This window comes from Monodon monoceros, unplaced genomic scaffold (genome assembly GCF_005190385.1).
Source record: "Monodon monoceros isolate NGI ecotype Baffin Bay Population unplaced genomic scaffold, NGI_Narwhal_1 Super_Scaffold_21, whole genome shotgun sequence".
NCBI classification, from domain to species: Eukaryota; Metazoa; Chordata; class Mammalia; order Artiodactyla; family Monodontidae; genus Monodon; species Monodon monoceros.
In genome coordinates this window covers 165,906,625-165,928,877 of record NW_021703778.1, presented here as the reverse complement: position 1 = coordinate 165,928,877, position 22,253 = coordinate 165,906,625, and the positions used below count along the sequence as shown (strand labels likewise).

General features: G+C 40.5%; 1 protein-coding gene across 5 annotated transcripts in view; it reads left to right on the top strand.

The window, feature by feature from the left end:
• The window catches only part of ATG2B (autophagy related 2B), a 78,365-nt gene extending 61,540 nt beyond the window's left edge, over positions 1–16,825 (top strand). For 2 of the 5 annotated variants that reach the window (XM_029238063.1, XM_029238062.1), the window contains exons 35-42: positions 610–688; positions 1,799–2,006; positions 4,528–4,597; positions 4,886–4,968; positions 6,013–6,134; positions 6,377–6,531; positions 7,233–7,382; positions 11,885–16,825. In XM_029238063.1, the coding sequence (XP_029093896.1) occupies positions 610–688; positions 1,799–2,006; positions 4,528–4,597; positions 4,886–4,968; positions 6,013–6,134; positions 6,377–6,531; positions 7,233–7,382; positions 11,885–12,115 (1,098 nt within the window). In that variant the 3' untranslated portion in view covers positions 12,116–16,825. Of the gene's footprint in view, positions 1–609; positions 689–1,798; positions 2,007–4,527; positions 4,598–4,885; positions 4,991–6,012; positions 6,135–6,290; positions 6,597–7,232; positions 7,383–11,884 lie in introns of those variants that run through there. The other 3 variants (XR_003795924.1, XM_029238064.1, XM_029238065.1) reach the window with 3 other exon arrangements.
• Positions 16,826–22,253: the final 5,428 nt, after the last annotated feature.

Here is a 22,253-nt window from a genome sequence, read left to right as displayed (position 1 = left end):
GGCAAATGTGGCTTGCATACACAGCACCAAGAACGGTCCATACCATAGAATTTCAGAAAAGACCACACTGATTGGGTGATTTTATTTATTTTCAATTTTTATTTTGAATATCATGTCTAATGAAGAAAATGTTTAAGGCAACATAACATAGTGGTAAAGGCAGAAATAAGACATTAAGAACTTTTAAGGCACATCCGAGTATGCAGTACACGCTAGCTGCTGTTATTGTTTAGTAATATCCCTGCTACCAATTCAGAGTGAGAACTAATGCCAAATTAAGAAGGAGACTACTATATTTCTAAGAAAACCAAAATGTACTTTGATTTAGAAATAGCAGTTTAATTTCTAACTTATCTGTCGTAATTTCTGCATCTATAAATTAATTTTCTCAGAGTTGTGAGAATTAACAAGGAAGTGTGTGTGTGTGTGTGTGTGTGTGTGTATGTGTGAGAGAGAGGGAGAGATTGAGAATAGGAACAATGCTTGGCACAGAGTAGGGACTGAATAAATTATAGCTGTATATGAACAATGAGTGAAATATAAGACTTGAAGACACTTCGTTTCATAGTTTTAGAACCCTTTAGATATAATTACATCTCTCAATTTTAGGATGCCTTGTTCTTCCTGAAGGATTTCTTCACAAGTGTTTCCACAGAAATAGAGCTTCTCATGGCTCCAGATCCAGAAGGTATTAAATATGTAGAGTTTGAAAAAGCCTATAACAAGTACTTGGATTGATTTTGATTGTTATGAGGCCTTTTTGAGAATGTACTTACAAAGCTTTATTCTCATTTATATAAATGTGTTCTGTGCTCATTTTTGTTAAGTTGTACAAATGTAGTTTATGTAAAAGTACAGGAGTCCCCCCTTATCCTCCAGAAGTGCCTTCCAGGACCCCCAGTGGCTGCCTGACACTGCAGATAGCACCAAGCCCTACATATACTGTTTTTTCTTTCTATACGTACATGCCTATGATAAAATTTAATTTATAAATTAGGCACAGTAAGAGATTAACAACAGTAACTAGTAATAAAATAAAACAATTATAACAATATACTGTAATAAAAGTTAGGTGAGCATGATCTTTCTCTCTCTCAAAATGTCTTGTACAAATTTAATGCCTCTTCCATCTTAACTAAGCACTTATCACGCACTGTGGCTGTAACCTCTGAGGTACGACAGCAAAATGAGTGCAAATTTCTTTTTCCTTCATCACAGTTTTACAGATTTGTTCTTACTGTAGATCTTAGCGACCTGAGCATACAATTTTTTTTTTTTCCTTATTAAGTCAAGAGCTTTCACCTTTTCACTTAGAGGAAGCATGCTGCAGCTTCTCTTTGGCGTATCCGAATTGCTAGCATCGCTGTTCTTGTACTTTGGGGCCATTATTAATAAAATACGGGTTACTTAACACAAGCACTGCAATACCCCAACAGTCGACCTGATAACTGAGATGGCCACTCAGTGACTCGCTGGTGAGATATGCTGGACAAAGGGATGATTCACATTCTGGCGGGATAGAGTATGACGATGCAAGAGTTCATCATGCTACTCAGAATGGTGTGCAGTTTAAAACTTAGGAATTGTTTATTTCTGGAATTTTCCATTTCATATTTTTGGACCGCAGTTGATCTTGGAAAGTGAAACTGAAGATAAGGAGGGACTACTGTAATGATTTAAAAGGTGAAAGATTTCTCTAGCAGTAGTTGTATTTATTAAATGAAATGTAGCAAAACAAGTTCAGTGTAGATTGTTGCTTTAAAGAAGTATACCTAATTTTTCAAATGTGCACTTTCAGTTAAAAAGTCTCCTGGAGCTGATGTCACCTGCAGTTTGCCAAGGCATTTAAGCACCTCAAAGGAGCCAAATCTAGTTATTTCTTTCCCTGGGCCAAAGCAGCCTTCCCCAAATGGCAGTGCCAATTCAGTGCAAGTGGTCAATGGGGAAGAAGAGAAGGACTTCTCTGCTGAAGAAGCGTCATTTAGTGATCAGCCTGTGTTTTTTAGGTAAGTCATTTAATTTTGATAACAAATGAAGTTATTTTAGAGTTTGAAGGTTGTTCTTTAATGTGTCTGTGTACCGGAAATCATGAGGTCGCGTCAGCGTTTCTGTGCACTGGCAAATAATCAACCGGTGTATTTATTTGTATGCGGGCCCCACCTACTTGCACCTCTCATTTTTACACATAGTAACCCTGGCTCAGGCTTCATCCTCCTATTGATTCTGTAGTAGGAATTTTCTCTTCCCCTTAGATTCTTCCTTCTTTTTTCCTCCACCTGTCCCTCGCTTTCCAGTCACTTATTATGGCCTGTTCGTGTGTCCTGGAACGTGATGCTGTCCTTTTCCCTCAAACACCTCACCTTCAGCATTCCTCCCTTTTCCCTTATGGGGATTTTCTGTCTACTTTCTCTGCCTTTCTCTATCACTTTTGTGTCGTCCTTCCTGACCCTCCGCTAACTGGCTGAGTTGGAATCATCAGGAAACCCATGTCCCTGTTGACTACAGCCAGCAACTAGCTGGTTGTACATTGGAGTTTATCCTCGTTTCCAGATCCATTCATTCTAACCGTCTTCTTTCTTTCCCAGCCCTTGATGGTAGGGATGGAGCCTTGGGTCTATTGGAAGGAGAGAGGTTGAAGATCGAAAACACCTGTGTTGTGAGGGACAGTTAGCTCCTTTCCCTGGTTTTCTATAGTCCTCTCTTGTTGACATCAGTGGTCCCCAAGTTCTGTCTTTCTAAGTTCTGAGTTTCTAAATTTTCTTTCTAAATTCTGAGTTTAGCATAGGACCCAAAGTAGGCAGTATACCTGTTTTAAAGTGTTTTCATGTTTTAAATATCTTGTATATTGATGAAAATAGTTAGAAAATAGAATGTGAGAATTGGAAAGATCCTGGGAGAGAGGATCTCTGGTGGTTCTAAACTTTTCTACCATAAAAGAAGAATCTCTTTTATTATTTTCCCACATTTCTTTTTTATTTAAAAATTCTTTTCGAACAAAAACATTGTGTATCTTAATAATTTGAATTCTCATTTCATATAAGCTACCAATTTGGTTTTTGTGAACACTGGATAACCAGTATAAAAGAAATTGAATTGTTATAATTCTGGCCTGAAAGCACAGAAATTTGACACTTTTTAGTCAGACTGTGTAACCTCACTTACTTAGGTAAATATTTGTTTTTTTCCATTTAGACTACTTAAAATAGCTTGTAGATTTCTGTTTCTACTCTCAAAAGCTCCTAGTGTATCTAGGACCCTGGGGTGGTACTTGGTGATATAGTTCAAATTACTCACTTTACAGATGAGGAAGTTAATGCACAGAGAGGAGAGGTGACTTGCTCAAGGCCACACAGTTAGTTAGTGGCCAAGCCAGGACTAGAACAGAGGTCTTCTGAATCCCAAATCCAGTGCGTTTTCCAAGTAATGGCATAATAGTCCCCTCTCCTGCAGACATTTATTCATCCCACAGATATTTATTGAACATTTATTATATGTATGTCAGATTTTGTTCTAGGTGAACAAAGTAGAGAAAAATCCCTATTTAATTGAGCTTATAGATAATAAAAATGTATGATTTGGCCTATTATGTACATGCCATGGAGGAAAGAGAATGGAGGAGGCAGGTGTCGAGGGGCTGTCGCCCAGAGAGCCCAGTGCAGATGGGTGTTCGGAAGATGAGGGGTGACCTGGGAACCCAGACTTCTTGTAGTGATTGATATAAATACAGCACTTCCATTTTACTGTAGGTTAAATGGACTTTTGTGGGATGACTTCGTATATAACCACCGACATTAATTCTGTAGTAAAAATGTGTTTCAGCTTCCAATTTACAGTCCAACTTTTGGAAGCCAACTGCTTTTGTTTGATGTGTACCATCAATGTATAATTATAATTTCATTCAGAATTCCCAATATTTGTGTGTCAGTATCCTATTTGCAAGCATTAATTTCATGACTGTCCACTAAAATTCACCAATGTAGATGGCATTTAAAAATTTACTGATGAAGACGTTTAGGCTCAGAGAGTTTAAGTTACTTGCCTCGACTGCATCCCATGTAACTGATAACACTAGGGTTCATGTCTAGGTCTTCTGGATCTTTCTGCTCTATCACAGAGCTAAAATGAATACCTTAGCCCTTTTTTACTTTTTGGTAATGATTATGTTATTTGGTTTAATCTTGAAAGTTGTCTTTATTAGTTCGTTCTCTGTATGAATTGAATATGTGCCAGAATAAATTTTCCTAAGATAAACATTGTTTAGTAAACTAGGAAAAGGTTTTTGTGAGAAATTTAATATATAATGAAATAAATAAGATTTATAAGATGATTAACATCTGTTTAGTTGTTACATTGCCTTAAGAAAAGGCAGAGCTGAAAGACATTCTCTTTTATTTAGGCCTTAATATATTCACATTATTTATTTTGTGGCTTTGTTTTTATTCTCCAGTTGAACAAATTCATTTATATCTAATTTCAGCTCTTAGTAATTTTGAATATAAATAACTCCCCTCCTTTCTTTATCTTTAGAGAATTTAGATTCACATCAGAAGTTCCTATTCGACTTGATTATCATGGCAAACACGTATCCATGGATCAGGTCTGGAAACTTTGCACAAATATACTCTACAAAATTATCTCATTTGTTTTTCTAGTGGACTCAATTTTTTAAAAACTTTTTTCCGTTATAGTTTGTATATGTGAAATGCAGTGTAAGATTTTAAGATTTAATTCTGCTTTTAAAGTAAATTAAATATAAATTTACTTAAGAACCCATGAGTAAAATTTGATATAAATTGGGTCATATAAAATACATGTACTTTTTTGCTCTAAGTATTTTAGGTGTTTTACCTTTAATAGTGATTTTTTTTTTTTTTTAATTTTAAAGGGTACGTTAGCTGGGATTTTGATTGGTCTGGCCCAGTTAAACTGCTCTGAACTAAAGCTGAAGAGGCTTTTCTATCGGCATGGGTAAGTTGATTTATTACATGAGACTTTAAGATGTAGTTACTAACGTTAGCTTACAGCAAACTAAAAATTGAGTTTTCTTAGCGAGCATACATAATTTATTTTACAGTGTTGTTTGCAGAGACCTCATTTTTAGAGGATTTTTACTGGCTAGGGACTAATTTTTATTCTGAGAGAATAGAAGTAGTTTGAAGAGAGAAGTATTTTTCAAAAAACAGCTATAGTTAGGATTTTTTAAAATAATTTCCCAAAGTTATAAATTAGCCTATTCAGTGAAAAGACTGGAAGTTCACAAGGTAACGGTTCTTAGTAGCTAGGAACTGTCTGGCAACTTATAGACACTGAGTTAACCCTATGCCAAAGCTTTAGATGTTGAAGAAGTAAGAACAGTGGACAAGCACACTTATATATACTACCTAAGCCTTATATAGAAATTATTAGCATTATAAGTGCTAAATTACTAGCACTTATATATACTGCCTAAGCCTTATATAGAAGTGATTAGCATTAGCATTGGGTTAAATGTATGTGTATACATAGATGTATGTATATACTTAAATTGAAAATCTATAAAATTTTGTCCTTATAATTTGTACGTTCTCTTTTTTGTCTTTTTTTAAAATAAACTTATTTATTTATCTATTTATTTATTTTTGGCTGCGTTGGGTCTTTGTTGCTGCACCACGGGCTTTCTTTAGTTGCGGTGCACGGGGGCTACTCTTGTTGCAGTGTGCGGGCTTCTCATTGCAGTGGCTTCTCTTGCTGTGGAGCGCGGGCTCTAGGTGCACGGGCTCAGTAGTTGTGACTCGCGGGCTCTAGGGCGCAGGCTCAGTAGTTGTGGCGCACGAGCTTCGTTGCTCCGCGGCATGTGAGATCTTCCCGGACCAGGGCTCGAACCCATGTCCACTGCATTGGCAGGCGGATTCTTAACCACTGTGCCACCAGGGAAGCCCTCTTTCTTTTGTCTTAAGTAAAAAAATTCCCCAAACTTGTCTAAACCTATAAATTTCATTTTCCTTCCTATATACTTACAGTCATTTGCTCTAGTTTGCTAGGTGTTGACAAATTATTCTCATATGCAATCACTGAATGGCTTACTGACATTAAGAAGAACCAGCTGCCAGGAATTCTGGGAGGTGTTGGGCCTATGCATTCACTAGTGCAATTAGGTGAGTGTTCTTTTTTAATTAGAAGATAATTTATTTTGCCTGATCAGTGATCCTTAACTCTTTTGGGGTTATGGATGCCTTTGAGAATCTACGTGAGGATCATCTTTCTAGAAAAACCTACATGTTAGTCGTACAAAATTTTGCCTCCCATTTTAGGAGTTAAAAACCCGAGGGTTGGAATGATAGCAGAGATCTAAGCTCCAGCACGCCTCTTGATTTCTGTGTGTTGGCTGCTGTTCTAGTGCAAGGCCTGAAGGACTTGGTCTGGTTGCCAGTTGAGCAGTACCGGAAGGGCGGCCGCATCGTCAGAGGGTTTCAGAGAGGCGCTGCCTCCTTTGGCACCTCGACAGCGATGGCTGCTCTAGAACTCACGAACAGAATGGTTCAAACCATACAGGTATCTTTTCAAAGACCAGCTTGATCTATACAAAGAGGAAGAGCTGTTGTAAGCAGTTGGGTTATTTTGTTCTCAAAATGTACTGTGAAAGTGTATAAAATATTGAGAATATTTTATTTGTAATGATTTCATGTCATTAACTTTTTTTTTTTGATTAGCTGTCCAGTGTTAAATAAGTAGTTAAATAATAAAGCAGTGGACTACAGTGTCAAATTCGTTTGCCTCTTTCAGGTAGATTATAACTATTAAGTTAGCCAAGGATTTATTTCACCACATTTATGTGAAAAGATCATAGCTGAATGTAAAGAAGGCATTAGAGATCTAATAGTGGTCGTATTAAGGTTTGTTATATTAAGTATTAAGCTCCATTTGGCCTTATCCAGTTGTTCACAGACCACGCATTCTTGTCTAACCTTGGTAACACGGAGAGCGTTCTCAGAAGGCAGAGGAGGGGCTGAGAAATTCAGCTCAATCCAGATATGAGTTATTAGTGTACACTTTAACATTCTTGTTATAAAAGTGATACATTCCTGTAAAGAATTCAAATGCTGCAGAAGGGCCGGTCTGAGGGTGTGTGAGTCCTTCTCCTCTTCCTCTCTCCCCGTAGGAAGTGCACTGTTGGAGCTTAACCCTCCAGACGTTCTTCTGATTCACTTTTTTGTTTTCTGATTCACTTTTCACTCTCTGCTAAAATGATCCAGGCGGCGGCAGAGACTGCTTATGACATGGTGTCTCCCGGTACCCTTTCTATCGAGCCCAAGAAGCTCAAAAGGTTCCCTCACCACCGCTTAGCCCACCAACCAGTGGACCTGAGGGAAGGTGTGGCCAAGGCCTACAGTGTCGTGAAGGAGGTGAGTGGGCACCCGAGGGGACAGGCCAGAAGCAGTTTGCGTGCTTTCCTGACGTTCATCCAAAGAGCAGCGGCGCTTGGGCTTTGTCCCAAAGAAACGCCTGGGGTGGATTTGGGCCTGTGCTGTCGCTGGTGAGCGCAAATATCTGCATGAGGTGAGAGGAGGCTGTGTCCTGACCTGCAGGCTCACGAGAAGAGTAGTGATCTAGTGGGAGGACTGCTCTCCTTACGTACAGAAGCAAACAAGGAGTAGTAGAAACACGCATGGACTCACCAGGGGAGTTAACATATGTTTATACTTCGCTGTATTTTCCGCAGATTTGTTTAAAAAATACAATTTTTCAGGTTAATCACAAATGCTGACCCCATTCCCATGCCTTCACCATCCTGAAGATGGTAGATATTTTTTCTGTGCATGTTTTTTATAGTTTCATGTAAGTATGTATTCATAAGCAAATAATTGCTTATATTTTAAAAGTTAACATAAATGGTATCATCTGTACCATTCTGTAACTTTTGTCTTTCAAGATATATCCACATTGATATATGTAGATCTAATTTAAACTTTTATAGTATTTCACTGTATGAATATAGCATAATTTATTTATCTTCCTATTGGTGGACAGTTTCCTTTTTTAAAAAATTTATTTATTTACTTCTTGTTGGCTGTGTTGGGTCGTCGTTGCTGCGCGCGGGCTTTCTCTAGCTGCAGCAAGCGGGGGCTCCTCTTCGTTGCGGTGCGCGGGCTTCTCACTGCAGTGGCTTCTCTTGTTGCAGACCATGGGTTCTAGGTGTGCGGGCTTCAGTAGCTAAGGCGTGTGGGCTCAGTAGTTGTGGGGCACAGACTTAGTTGCTCCATAGCATGTGGGATCTTCCCGGACCAGGGATTGAACCCATGTCCCCTGCATTGGCAGGCGGATTCTTAACCACTGCGCCACCAGGGAAGTCCCAGGTTCCAATTTTTTTCCCTGAAATACAGCTATTGGAATGTTCATATAAACGCCCCTTTGTTTGTATGTGCAAGAAGTTGTTAAGGGTGGAATTGGTGATTTGTAACTATTTGAATCTTGACACTTATTAAGCATTAACAAATTGTAATTTAGTTGCACCAGTGAATCCTGGTTCTTTATGGGTGTTGACAGGAGCATTTCTTGTCTTTCTTTTTCTTTCTTTTTTTTTCTTATTCAAACAGAAACTCACAAAAATTACAATCATCCTCGTCAGTTCACTCAGTCCCGTGTAATTAATTTGTTTTTCATCTTGATCTTTTCTTAGCGCTTTTGTGAATTCACCAGTTTTCCATTAGAGTTCTGAGAATGCTTCTTCATTCAGTTCAGCAGTGCAGTCAGTTACCAGAAACCTGTGCTTGTCAGAGTCTTTTCCATGAATTCCTTGAAGGTGAAACCCTTTTATAGGAACATTTTTGCAGAAGCCTCAGAGTACACCCAGAACTGTCTGTAAATGACAGAAGACTGAAAAATGACCACAGTTAAAGATTCGATGAAAGTTCATAACAATGCAATTGACAAGGGAATTTAGTTATTTCTGAGATATACATTTAAAAATAATAACTAGAATTATGACTTATAACATTATACCAGAACATATAAGATTTTTAGGAATTTCATGTAACGTCTGAAACATTAATATTAACATATTTCCATACAAATAACCCAAAGAAAGTTTAGTATTAGTTTTTTTTCCTTTTTTTAGCATTCCTTGTCTTAATCTTTTTTTTTTTTTTTTTGACATAGGACGTGAAGTTTGAGGTCATTTTACTTATGATTTGTGTGTTAAGATTTCATTAATGATATTTTTCCCTGTCATATTCTGACAGGCAGAAGTGCCTTAGGACAGTCTTTTATGTGACAAAAGAAGTCCATGTGGTCCCAAATGGTGGGAAGAAGACTGAAGTGAGGCCCCCAAGAAATGTGTTAGTGGATAAATAAAGGCAAGACCACAGATCACCTCTCTTAAAAAGAGGTTTAGTCGGGAGAATAAAGAGAGAGAATTACCAGTCAGACCTGTTCCTACAGATGTCAGGATTGGGCCAGTAATCAGCAGACATGTTAGAAATCAGGTTTGTAAAAATTATCCTGGGCTTCAAGGCGTAGCAGGGGCAGTTTGCAGCAGGATATAATAGCACTTGGGTACGTAGCACTTTGCAGTTCACAAAATGCTTCCCTAATTTAATCTATGCTCATTTAAATAAAAGTATTTGTGTGCTTACTCTGTGCCAAGAGTATAGTAACCCTTAAAAGATAGGTGGTTTTCCTGATTTAGAGATGAGGAAACGGGGTCAGCAAGAATGGCTTCCCCACTGTACCATGGCGAGACGGTAGTGGAGCCTGGATCGGAACCCAGGTATTTGGGTCTAATGTTTAGTTCTCTAAAACCATCTGTGTGAAGAAGGGAGGAAGGAAGGTGAGCATGATTTGATGTGGTAGGTGTGCTTGATTAGACGGAGTCTGAATTAGAAAACTTTTAAAATAGACGTTCCTAGGTGGTGATAAATACTATCTCTTGGGCTTCCCTGGTGGCGCAGTGGTTAAGCATCTTCCTGCCAATGCAGGGGGCACGGGTTCAAGCCCTGGTCCCACATGCCATGGAGCAACTGAGCCCGCGAGCTACAACTACTGAGCCCGCGTGCCACAACTGCTGAAGCCCACGTACCTAGAGCCTGTGCTCCGCAACAAGAGAAGCCACCGCAGTGAGAAGCCCGTGCACCACAATGAAGAGTAGCCCCCGCTCACTGCAACTAGAGAAAAACCCGCGCACAGCAACAAAGACCCAACGCAGCCAAAAATAAATAAATAAAATAAATAAATTTATAAAAAAAAATACTATCTATTTTCGTATTATATGTTGGTAACTCAGAGATCAAGAGGAAACATCCCATGTGTTTCACAAGATCAGGGGTTGGCAAATGATAGGTCTCAGGTCATATCTGGCCCATGCCTGTTTTTATATGGACCTTCTAGTAAGAATGATTTTTACAGTCTTAAAAGATTGTAAAAAGAAGAAAACAAGAAGGAAGAAGAAGAGTATATGACAGAGACTGTGCAGCCCGCAAATACTTACCACCTGGCCCTTTGCAGGGACAGTTTGCCGAGCTCTGCTCTGCATGATCAGGTCTCGTGGTGGTTGGGGAGCAGTGGTGAGGGAAGTAGTAGTTGTAGGAGCTGTTCGGTGAGCACTTAGTGCCTGCTGAGTTGTACCGGGCTCTTTAGGTGCAGTATTTCATTTAACAATCACTACAGCATTTTCATTCCCCTCTTAAAGCACTTGTGTCAGGTCACACAGGTAAATGATGGAGCTGAGGTTTGAATTTGCTTGGTGGTGCTGATCGCCACGTTCTGACACACTAACAGCGACTGTTTGTGGGCTAGGGAGGGGACCTGGGAGCAGGCAGGAGGATGTGGGCAAATGTGTAAATTGTAAGCATCTTCTTCACTGTGGTGACGGTTTTACTTGTTGGCTGTTATTCTGTAGATAGTTTGAAAAATAGCACTTACATTTTTTTTTTTTAGCTCTTCTGTAACCCCCTCCCCGCCACGGCATTACATGTTTTTTGCCTGCTGTGCTGTGTAAAAATGATACTCCCATCAGGTTGTCAAAGTGAGGGCTAGACTTTGGACTAGGACAAAGCTCCTTGATTTCCCTGGAGAGCCCAAAGTTCCTCTCGTTGTGCCTGTCACTGAAATGGTCACAGTGGAATAGTGCCTCGTGGCCCCTAAGGGATTTTGAGTTAGACAAATGGTAGAGATTTGAAGGTCATGTATGACGTTTTACCACTCTGGCTTGACCTACTCATTTACATATTCAGCTCTAAAGCTCAGCAATCATGATTGTTTTAATGTTACACAGTTATAAGAAAGATGAAAAATGCTACAGAAGCTTTGTTTCTAATTATTAAACATGTTCCTGCTTTATGTTCTCAGAATTTTCTCTGTTTAATCCAGGAAAATGTTCTGTTTAGCCTTTTATCTTAATTGAATGTTCCACGGTTATCTCTTCTAGTACATAGCCAGTAATTTAAAACAAATTAAATTATTTTCTGGAGCTTAGTCAAATTAGGTTTTTTGTTACAGTTGAATCACAGGAGCTATCACCATATTCATTTAGTGATTATATTTATTCAAGAAGCTTTGTTTGCTAAGTTTGATTTAACTAGAGTGATTACTAGTGCCAGAAAAGCTGCTCTTGGATTATTAACCATTTCTGTAAGCTTCCCCATGTGAAATTGTAGTTTACAATTGTAGTTTACACAACTGTCACAATAAAATGCTAAATCATCATAATTGCATCTTTCCCTTATAATTAGAATTGTCATAAAAATAATTATCCTGGCTTATCTCAAAAGTACAGGTTCTGTTTTGTTTTGTTTTTTGTCTAGTTACAAACCTGCTGTTGATTAACTCGACTAAAGTGTGTATTATGAGAGAATTTAGAGAGTTTTCTGACCAGTGATTTACTCCCCTTCTCTCCCCTCCCCCCCTTCAGGGAATTGCAGACACGGCTCAGACCATTTACGAAACCGCAGCCCGGGAGCACGAGAGCAGAGGGGTGACTGGTGCCGTGGGCGAGGTCCTGCGCCAGATCCCTCCAGCCGTGGTGAAACCTCTGATCGTTGCCACAGAAGCAACATCCAGCGTCTTAGGTGGCATGAGAAACCAGATTAGACCAGACGTTCGGCAAGACGAGTCACAGAAATGGCGCCATGGAGAAGACTGACATTTCAGACGTGATTCTTTATGAAGATAATGAGGGTGGAAATAAGGAACAGAGTATCCCACTGGCAGCTTTAGGGGGAACTCGTTTAATTTTATTGTGCTCATCTCAGGAACAAAACCACTTCTTAGTGAAATAATTTAGTATCAAAACAACATGCAACCAAAACCTTTTGACATTTTAGGGCTAGTTTGGTACTTGCCTGTAGAATAGAAATGTTTGGTGGCTGGTGTCAAAAGTCCATGAAGCATTTGCTGCCCAGTTAGTGGAATGTTTGCTTTTATTAAAATGACTGTACTTTTCCTTGTTACAGACAGCTGTCATTGGAAACCTCCTTTTACAGTACAGAGTGCTCAGAAACATTGGGGCACTTTGAAAGCACTATTTACGTTGCTCTAAGGAGTTTATTTTTCTCCAGGTTTGAAGAGAATCACAGCTTCGAAACTTTCATTGAAAATGAGAGACAGAAGCCACAGGGAAAGTAAAACAAATAGGATTTTCAATAGAAATACCCGTGAGGAAAAAATAACCTAGTCTGTTGGATTTAGTGTTCCCGCACTCGCGAACAATGTCGTTTCCATTTGCTCAGAAGAGCCTTCTGTGGGAGTTTGAGAACGTGAATGTCGCAGACTTGTTCTGTTGTGTTGCACTTTATTTGTGTGTGTGTGTGTGTGTGTGTGTGTGTAGATTAATACAAGTTATGTGCTATATTCTACGTGTAATTTATAGAGTTACACAAAATATAAAGAGGGGTAAGTCTGAAGGTTTTTGGCAAAGGAAGGTAACTCAAATGTAATAACTTTCATTCATTCTGAGTGTAAATGAAAATGTGCATTCTATAATGAACTGGGGCCCATCTAATTGTTTATATATTCAATTTTAAGCAGGTATAGTGCAAGGTTATTAGGAATGTGTGGAAAGGGAGATTGAAAGTGGTTTTTACTCTTTTGAAATTAACCAAAAATCCTCCAAGTATGCCCTAGTCAGCTATTTCGAAGTACCATTTTTACTTGGTTAACAATGTACATTTTGATAATCTGTCAGGAATGAATAAAATATTTTTATTTAAAGGTAAAATTGTTTTATGCTTCCATGAATATTTTGCTTCTCTTAGAGCATATTCATAGATGCAATACTAGAATTTATTCCAAGACCCTTGGGAACACTTTCTCAAAATTGATTTTGGTTAATATCAAGTAAATCATTACCTAGGAGTGAGAGGGAAATTGTTCTCAAGAACTCAGCCTCTAACTTTAGATTAATCTAGCAGAAAGAAAATATAGGGCTTTGTATTCATCCACTGTTTAAAGTTGCGTGATGTACATTCTCATTTTCTAGAGTGGGGGGATGTCATCGAGGTGAATTTGGATTTCACAACTGCTTTCACTTTGGGGTTTGGAAAATGACGTTGTATCAATTTCATTCTCTAAACTTTCTAAACAAGAAAGCAAATGTAAACCAAAAATCTGAACATTTAAAATTTATAAAATGATGTTAAATAGCATTTGATTTAATTTTGTTTTCTGTTTACTGCTGAAAAACTTAAAAGGATAGTGCTCAGAAAACCACCTGTTTAAGCATCACAGGACCGTTTATTACTCGGCCCTAGTTAGATGGAGTCCACCTAGAACGTGGTCCTGAGTAAACGCTAGCCATGGCTGTTTATTATATGAAGCTTCAGCCTGCTTCCGGGGTGCTTTCCAGGCATCCTCGCATTGACACCAGTATTTTCCCTTATAAGGGAACATGCTGTGTGTGATATCTGTGATGATTAATCAAACTGGAAAACACTTGCTCAAATTTAAAAATATAAAATCTCTTTATTAAATATATTTTCCATACTACACCTAATTGAACTTAAATAATTAGTATAGGGAGAAATAATCATCCTCTTCTTTGTACTCTGAGTTGCAAATGGACCTGTTTTTTTTGACAAATTGGGTTTATAAGTCCCATTTAAACATATGTCTTTATAGTGTAATTTCCATGGCTCTCTGTTCTGCCCTCCTGCACCTGCTTTTAATAGAATCCATGTTTGGGAACAGAAACCTTGTGTCTCAGAAAGATTCAGTGTCAAGGGTCTAGTCATTGTCAGTTTAACCAAGATGCTCTTTACTTGAGATGTTTACATAGAGGTCCTTTCTATATTTGAATACTTAGGCATTGTTAAATATCCTTAATTTTTTCAATAGTGTCTTTTCGAACTTTTATGTCACCATGACACAGTAGAGAGTGTTGGCAGGATCCTCGTGTTGCCAGATCTGTGACTTACCAAGTGGATGCTTTTGCCAAGACATTGAGTTTCTTTGTGCCTCTGTGTCCCTCTCTGCAAATGAAGGGGTTTCTTACGACAAAGCCCAACAGAGATTTTCGGATGAGTAGAGCGTGCGTGTGTATGCATGTGAATGATGACGTGGGATGTGGCACTCCGTTGAGTGCCCCAGGCCTCTGGCACCTGGGACGGGTGGTGGTGTCGAACGAGAGCACTGGCCACATCACACCCACAGTAGCCACGGCTCCTTCAGATCTTTGATCTCTTAGAGTAACGTGTCTCTGAACGGCCATGGTGCCTTCAAGGCTGACTTCTGAATGGAGCAAACTGAGCATGTCCACGTACTGCTGCATTGAGTCCACGTTAAACGTTTCTCCCCAAGGGGTCCAGGTCAAGCGAGCTTGATCAGGATACGTTTGTGAGTTTCAGAACCTCACAGTGTTGCAGGAACATGTTAAGACCACTTTACGTTATACCGGCAGCAGAGGCCATGGTGACATCTCCTCTTGATTAGGATCCCCCAGTTTCCCTTCCTGTCTGTCCACAGATTGCTGTTATTTACAGATAGAATGTCCGCTCAGCATTTGCCTTTTAGGACAGATAGGATGCAATGTTTTTTTCTAGACATCATAGCGAAGACTTTCATTTTAGTAAAGCTTGGGTCCAATTTGGATTCCCACTTAAGCACATATATTTAACATCAATATTTTTATAATGCAGAACTCACTTTAAGAAAAAAAAAAAAAAAATCTTCCCAAATAGCAATGTGCCTAAAATGAGAAAAAGACTAAAAACCAGTATTTCCTGCGTCATGCTATGCGTCACTTCCCTCTCCTTTAAAAACTGTGTTTTGTAGGCTTGGTGCCTTTGTTCAGTTCCCAAACAGTCCAAACAACTACGTCTGCTCCTCGGGGGCTGCTCGCCACCCTCGGGTACTGTTGATTCAGGTTCTGTGCACCGTGTGTGCTCTCACCAGAGACGGGAGACGAGAGACAGAGGGCAGAGGCAAGTTGAGCACTTTTAAACGAGGAATCCACACTTGCACTAAGTAGTTTTAGGATTAACAATTAATTATCTTACCATGAATTTAGATCTTGTATATGTAAAAAGCTGCATGACTCAGCTTAGGAGAAATCATTCACCTTTGCCCCGCCTCAGTTTTCTCACATCTGAGTGGGGTGTAAATGAGCTCTCAGCTTGTGGCAGTGTGGCAGGGCTAGTGGCCCGTGGTGAGCAGTCTGTTCCCTGTTTCCCTTCATATCCTCTTGACCTACTTAAGACACGAGAGAAAATGTCTATAAAGTTCTTTAAGCGTCGTGGAAGTAAGGGCCTGTGCAGACGCAAAGCGATACTTTGCATCTGCAAATGCATCAACTGGACATACCCATTGGTACTAAATTGAATAACTCAAATATCAATATAAATTTGTGAGTGTTAGGTTAAAAAGGAAGGTTATTTGGGTAGTATATAGATAACGAAGGAAAGAAAAATTTTTTTCCATTACCAAGAAATCTTATTTCTGTGTCCTGGAAGGTATAGTCAGTCTTTTCATTGAGAATAACTGAGTGCTTTAATGCCAATTTATTTTTATCTCAGAAGTTTCAGGATCATGGTAGGTAGGCATTGCTCCCTGTAGTAGACTTTACATGCACAGTTGCAAGTCAGCTAGTTTTAATCAGAAGTATTTTCCTTTCATTGTATTGTCTGCAAATCAGAGAGAGAGAAGGCACTCTAACACACCATGATCGGGTTCTTTGGGGATGAGAAACTTGAGTTTAAACAATTCATATTTTGAAATGTCAGCAATTTTTAAAAACAGAGGTGTTAGACATTTTTGCTTCCTGTAACCAGTGTTGGCCCCTTGGTTTCAAGCATGTTGCTTCATAAAAAGCACCAGATGGCTATCTGATGTATTTCAAGAGATTGTAGATGTGATGTTGGCTGACTCAGTGACATCTCTAATGCTCTGGGGGTGTTGAAATAACAGCCCCTCCTTTAAGAAACATGTTTACTTTGCTGTTTCACATGTACTTTGTGTATATGAAATGGCAGCCTCCAATTTCTAGTTGGATTTGTCTTACATTGTTTGTGTAACTTGCCGGTCACACAGGACTGTTTGCTTTTTCATTGCGAAATTTGGTAGGGACGCCAATTCAGCTCTTATGTTAATCCATCCTGATTTATTTTAGACATTGAATTGATCTCACCAGAAGTAAAAAGCATATGTTGTATATGTTGACTGTCATTGCTAAGTTTCCTAATTGAGGTAATTATGGATATGAATACTTTAAGAATACTGATGCTATATGAGTATTTTTGTGGAAATGTTAACTTGTTAGTGTGACTAAAGTATTATGAATTTAAGAATATTCTTGAAGAAAATTAAAATATTTACTCTTTGGAGTTTGCTTTAAACACTATTGTCTTTCACCAAGAAATGTTCCCTGTATAAAAAGCCTGTATAAAATACTTTTTGAGGCAGAGGGTAGGTCTGTGTCAGATCTGTTGTTGTGAAATGGTGTTCCTATGATCCTGTACTGAGAAGTACTTCTAATAGCCAATCTGGTAGCTATCTGCTGCTGACTTCTGAGATACACAGGGCATATAACGTTAGAATTTGCCACCCCTTCCCCTTTTGGGATATTAATCACTGCATTAGTTATCTTGTCTCCACAATGTAGACTTGCAGCAAACACATCTTATAGTTTTGGTCTTAGGGACCTAGATAAATACTTGAAAAACCTGTTCTTTTTGGAGGAATATTATTATTTATAAAAGGAATATTTAAAAGAAATATTTATTCTTAAAGACAGTACTGTAAAAGAAGCTTTGATGTGACAGATGTCATTATATGACCATCCACTTGGAGCAATCATGGAAAAATCGTAAGTCACAACACACTTCACACATGACTCTTGTGAGTGAGGGAAGGGAACCTTTGTGAGGTGCTTGCTGTGAGCCAGGTTCTTTATATAACCTCAGTAGCCCCTCTGAGGGGTGCTTGTAATAATCCCTCTTTTCCAGAGGAGGAGACTGAGGTTCAGAGAGGTCAAGGAAGTTGCTTAAGGTCACATGGTTTGATTCCCAAAGCCCATGCTCATTCTAGGATTTTATTTAAGAGGAACTTGTACAGTTGTCTAAATTAGTGAAAACTCTTCACTAATTAGGAAACCAAGAAAGGAATTTTGCTAGAAAATGGAGATTATAGGCTCTTAGAATACTTTAGTCAGACAAACTCGCTTATCTTGCATCTCCACCCCTCTCCCCTCTCCAGGCTGGGCTCCAGCCACAGTCGTTAAGTCTGGGAGTAGGGCTAAATTAGATTCTCTCCACTTTAGAAATCTTACCCTTGGGGCTGGATAAGTTTTTGCCGTGGGGCTGTCCTGTGCATTGTAGGATGTTTAGCAGCATCCTTGGCCTTACCCAGTACATGCAAGTAGCACCCCATCCCCACTTGTGTAAACCAAAAATGTCTTCAGACATGGCCAAGTGTCCCCTGGGTGGCAAATGTCCCCTGGGTGGCAAAAGCCCCCTGGTGCAAACCACTGGGCCAAAAGCTCCCCTGGTGAAAATCATGTGCGGCATGGAGCGAGCACAGTGCATAAGAGCCTCCCCACATTCCTTTCTGGAATATTCTGCCTGGTTCCTTCTTATCTCAGCTTAAAGATTACCCTTCTCAGACAGGCCCAGCCACCCTTACCTCTTTATTACCTCATTATTCATTGTAGCACACACTCCTCTCAACAAACTTTGTGGCATTTCTCTCATTTTAAATTCAACATTTGTTGAGTATTTACTACTTTGTTCAAACCTCAACAACATGGCATTCGCATTCCGTACCAGCCAGGGTCCTGGCAGGAGGCAGATGGCCGGCCACTGGGGCGACTGAAGGAGGTGTAAGGAAGGGACTTAATTTAGCATAGGTGGGCAGGGGCAAGGGAGATCCACTGGCACCTCGGGAGCTGACTCGGCCTCAGCTCTGTGAGTCAGTGGCGGTGTCTCACTTTTTCCCGCTGACCTTGGACACCGGAACACGAGGCTGCTCCCCCTTTCCCATCCCATCTATCAGGAGACTGAAGCATTGCTAAGCCTCACCACAGGCCTGAGGGGACAAAGGGATAGAGTGATTCACAGAACCTGTAGCTGAAGGAGAGGGCTGCCTGATACAGCTGTGGCCTTAGGTGGAGCCAAGTAGCCAGAGGGGCCCAGACCACTAAATCCCCACCCTCGGGCTCCTGCTTTCCCACCTCCTGCTGGAGCCTCCCATAGGTTGAGCCTAGCTTACTGCAGTATCTCAGGCTCAGCCTCCCCGGCAGAGAGCAGAGGAGAGGGGGTGGAGAGTGGATCTGGAGGGGCAGATGAAAGCTGCCCAGCACTCGGACATGATTTGTATTTGTACTATTGTCTTCATTCTGCAGCTGACAGCACAGAGGCTTAGGGTAAGTGACCTCCCCGAAGCCACACAACGTACTAGTTAAGGAACACTAGTCACTGATGACAGATAAACCCCCGAATCCCAGCAGCTTAACCAAAAACTTATTTCTCATTTACATCCAGTCCAGTCAGTGCTCCTGAATATCTGGCAGCTCTCCCCTAAGTGGTGCTGGAATAGCCCAGGCCCCTTCCATCTTGTGGCTCTGCCTCCCCATTCAGAATCTGCCTCACAGGAAAGAGAGGACAGCCTAGGGCTGGAGACTTTTGCCCACGTTCTATTGGTCAGAATCCTGTCACATGATCACACTTGGCTTCAAGGGAAGCTGGGTAATGTAGTCTTGCTGTGTGCCTAAGCAGGAAGGAAATGGGGGTTGGTGGGCACGTAGCCAGACTCTTATCCACTGGAAAAAATAATGCACAGCCTCAAAGTAGAGAATTATCTTTTATTTGGCAGTCTTTCTGAGGACTTCAAGCCCAGAAGACAGCCTCTCAGTTAGCTCTGAGGGACTGCTCTGAAGAGGTAAGGGAGGAGCCAGGATACATAGGAGTTTTTGCAATGAAGACCAGGTAGTTGAACTTCAAAAGATTACTGTTAATTAAAGAAAATCAGGTATCTCAAGTTAAGGACTTCAGCACTTTTCTGTGTATGGGAAGATGCAAGAGTCTGGGCTCCTTGAAACCATTCCTTTGATGTGCACCTTAGCTATCTGGGACCAGTATCCCCTGCTTTCCCATCCTGATTCCCCTCAGGGTACACCACTGGGGGCAGATGCCATGGCTGAGGGCTGGCAGCGAGGTCATTTGTCTCCATCCTGAGTTCCCTCAGGGCTCACCATCAGGGCAGCTGTAGTGGCTTGATGGCTGCAACATCCTTTGTTTAGTAACATGGCGGGCAACATTTTAACATCACACTGCTACGTGCAGAGATGTTAATGCAAGAATGTCTTGACTCCAGACCCATGCTCTTAGCACAGGCTCTGTTGGAATTACAATCAGTTACACTCCAGGGTAATCTGATACAACCAAAGTTTGGATATTATATTTTCCTCCTTGTTTGTTTACATTCCTGAAAGCAGTTCCTGCTGTAGCAAACACATTAAATTCAGCAAACATTGCTGAGTAATGAGGCAGGATAGTATAATGTAGTGGTTCTCAAAATGAGTCCGTGTATGGGAATCAGCTGAGGAGCTTTTAAAAATTCCAAAACCCATACCACACCCGAGACCAATTAAATCACAATATAATGTATTAAATGTACTTTTTGAAGGTGTACTTTTGAAGCTCCCTAGGTGACTAATTGCAGACAAGTTGGGGAACTGCTGGTGTAGTGGCTAAGAATATATATTTTTGAGTCAGACTGCCTGGGTGTGAACCCAGGCTGCATTACTTGTTAGCTGTGTGGCCTTGGGGAAGTTGCTTAACCTTTCTGTGCTTCAGTTTCCTCCTCTATAAAATGGAGCTAATAATAGGGTTGTTATGAGGATTACGCGAGTTAATCAGAACAGTGTCTGACACAGAGTGAGTACCATCTAAGTGTTAGATACTGTTACTGTTTCTCGAATGCCTGCTATGAGCAATGCCCTGGGCCAGAGATGAAAGATATGGTCCTGATTTGGGGGAACTCAGAACCCAGTGGGAATACATCAGACTCTAATATAAAACAGCTTAGACACAGCTAATCATTCCAGCCATTTGTTCCTTATAAATGGAAATCAATTTGTTTTGCTTCTGAGAAATTGAATGGCATTTTACGAAGCCAAGGAAAGGAGCAGAAGCTGCTCAGAGCAGTTTTAGAATTGGAATTCCTGGTTTTGAAGACACCACCTGGTCTCCTCTTTCACTGCCATCCAGACATCTGCTTTCCTGGCGTTAAACACAGATCCGGGGCAGCCTTGGGAAAGCTGGGGGAGCCGCTTCCCTTTTTAGCCTGATGTTCAGGATTGACTCGTTACAGGGAAATTTGAGTTGAAGGGGACATCTTGGGTAGCATCTGGAAATAAAAGTCAAGGAGGGTGCTGGAGGCAAAGTCTTTTGGGTTTTGGGTTTGCTGAGAAAAATGAGTATTAGCACAACCTTACAGTAAGAATTTCTAAGGCTGTCAGAAGAGGGTAAAACATTCTTTTAAATTTAGATTTCACTGAGGTATAAAGGAAAACACGACTGCTCGTTGCCAAGTACTACCATTGCTTCCAAAACCTAATGTGAGCATTTGTCAGCTCGGATGTGGCCCCTTTATTTTTAGAGTGATGGAGACCTCAAGGCTACAACTCAAAAAACACTTAACATTTAGTAAAAGTTAAGCACAATACCGCCCCCCCCCAAATATGCTATTTAAAAATCAGTATCAATGTCATAGCTCTATAGTTAGAAATCCTCTTTTCATTTACAACAAGCACTTCTAAGGCTAATTAAATACCTCCCTTTCTTCTCCATGTCAGTTTAAACTTAAGTTTTACTTACTTCCCCTCACCCCACCCCCATTTTCTTTAAAATAATATTTTCTTCAAAACCCTCCTTAATCCTTCATACCAGATTTCATTTTGAAAGCTATCTTCTTAGTCTTTATGTCTTATTTGCTGAGCTGGGGTTTCAGCCAACTCGCTACCCCAAGGATTGACCTTGAGCAAATCACTGAACTTGGCTGCACCTCAGTTTCTCAGTAGTTTTGATACCAATCAGGGTTCTTGGCCTTCTCCAATCAACAGAAATTGACAAGAGGCCAGACAAGAAATTCGGGCAAGGCTTATTGGGGCCCATGTGGTCACAGGAGGGATTGAGAACTAGTAACAGGTTCCCTTGTTTGGTCCCTAAGCAGAGGCAAGCTCATTCCTTATATGCGGTGAGGGTAGGGTTGTGTCCAAGGGTCAGGCTAGAGGGTGGCTTAGGTGGGTTGCCCACCCCTTTGGTGGTGTTGAGTGCAGGGGGCAGTACCCTGCTTTTGCTCCCAGTTCTTCAGAAGTGGCAGTTGGGTTTTTTGGTCTTTTTGTATCTTTTGTCCAGAATTTGCCCCAACTGTGCATACCCGCAGTTATTTTTTAGTCTGTTATAGATTCTTTGTATTTTGTATCTCGAGGAGATGTTTGTCCAGGTGCAAGCATTGCAGCACTGCAGCAAAGAGTCCCAGGTTCCAGCCTTGAGGCAGGAGATAGATGGGCCCCCGGGGCAAACAGTTTGAGTTTGGTCCTGTGGACAGATACTCCGAGACAAGAATAACAGGACAATTGAGAGAGGAGGCTGGGCCCTGCCCAGATAGAAGTTAAGAGACCACATATTCCTCATTCTCAAAGTCAGGAGACCTCCCCAACTACACATGAACAGAAAGGCTCGTTGGAGGTCAAAAGGGAAGTGATGCTAAGTGGCTAAATCTACCCATAGTCCTCTTCAGTAGAATCCATCTTGGCTAAGAGATGCACACGCACACGTGGGAAGATACTG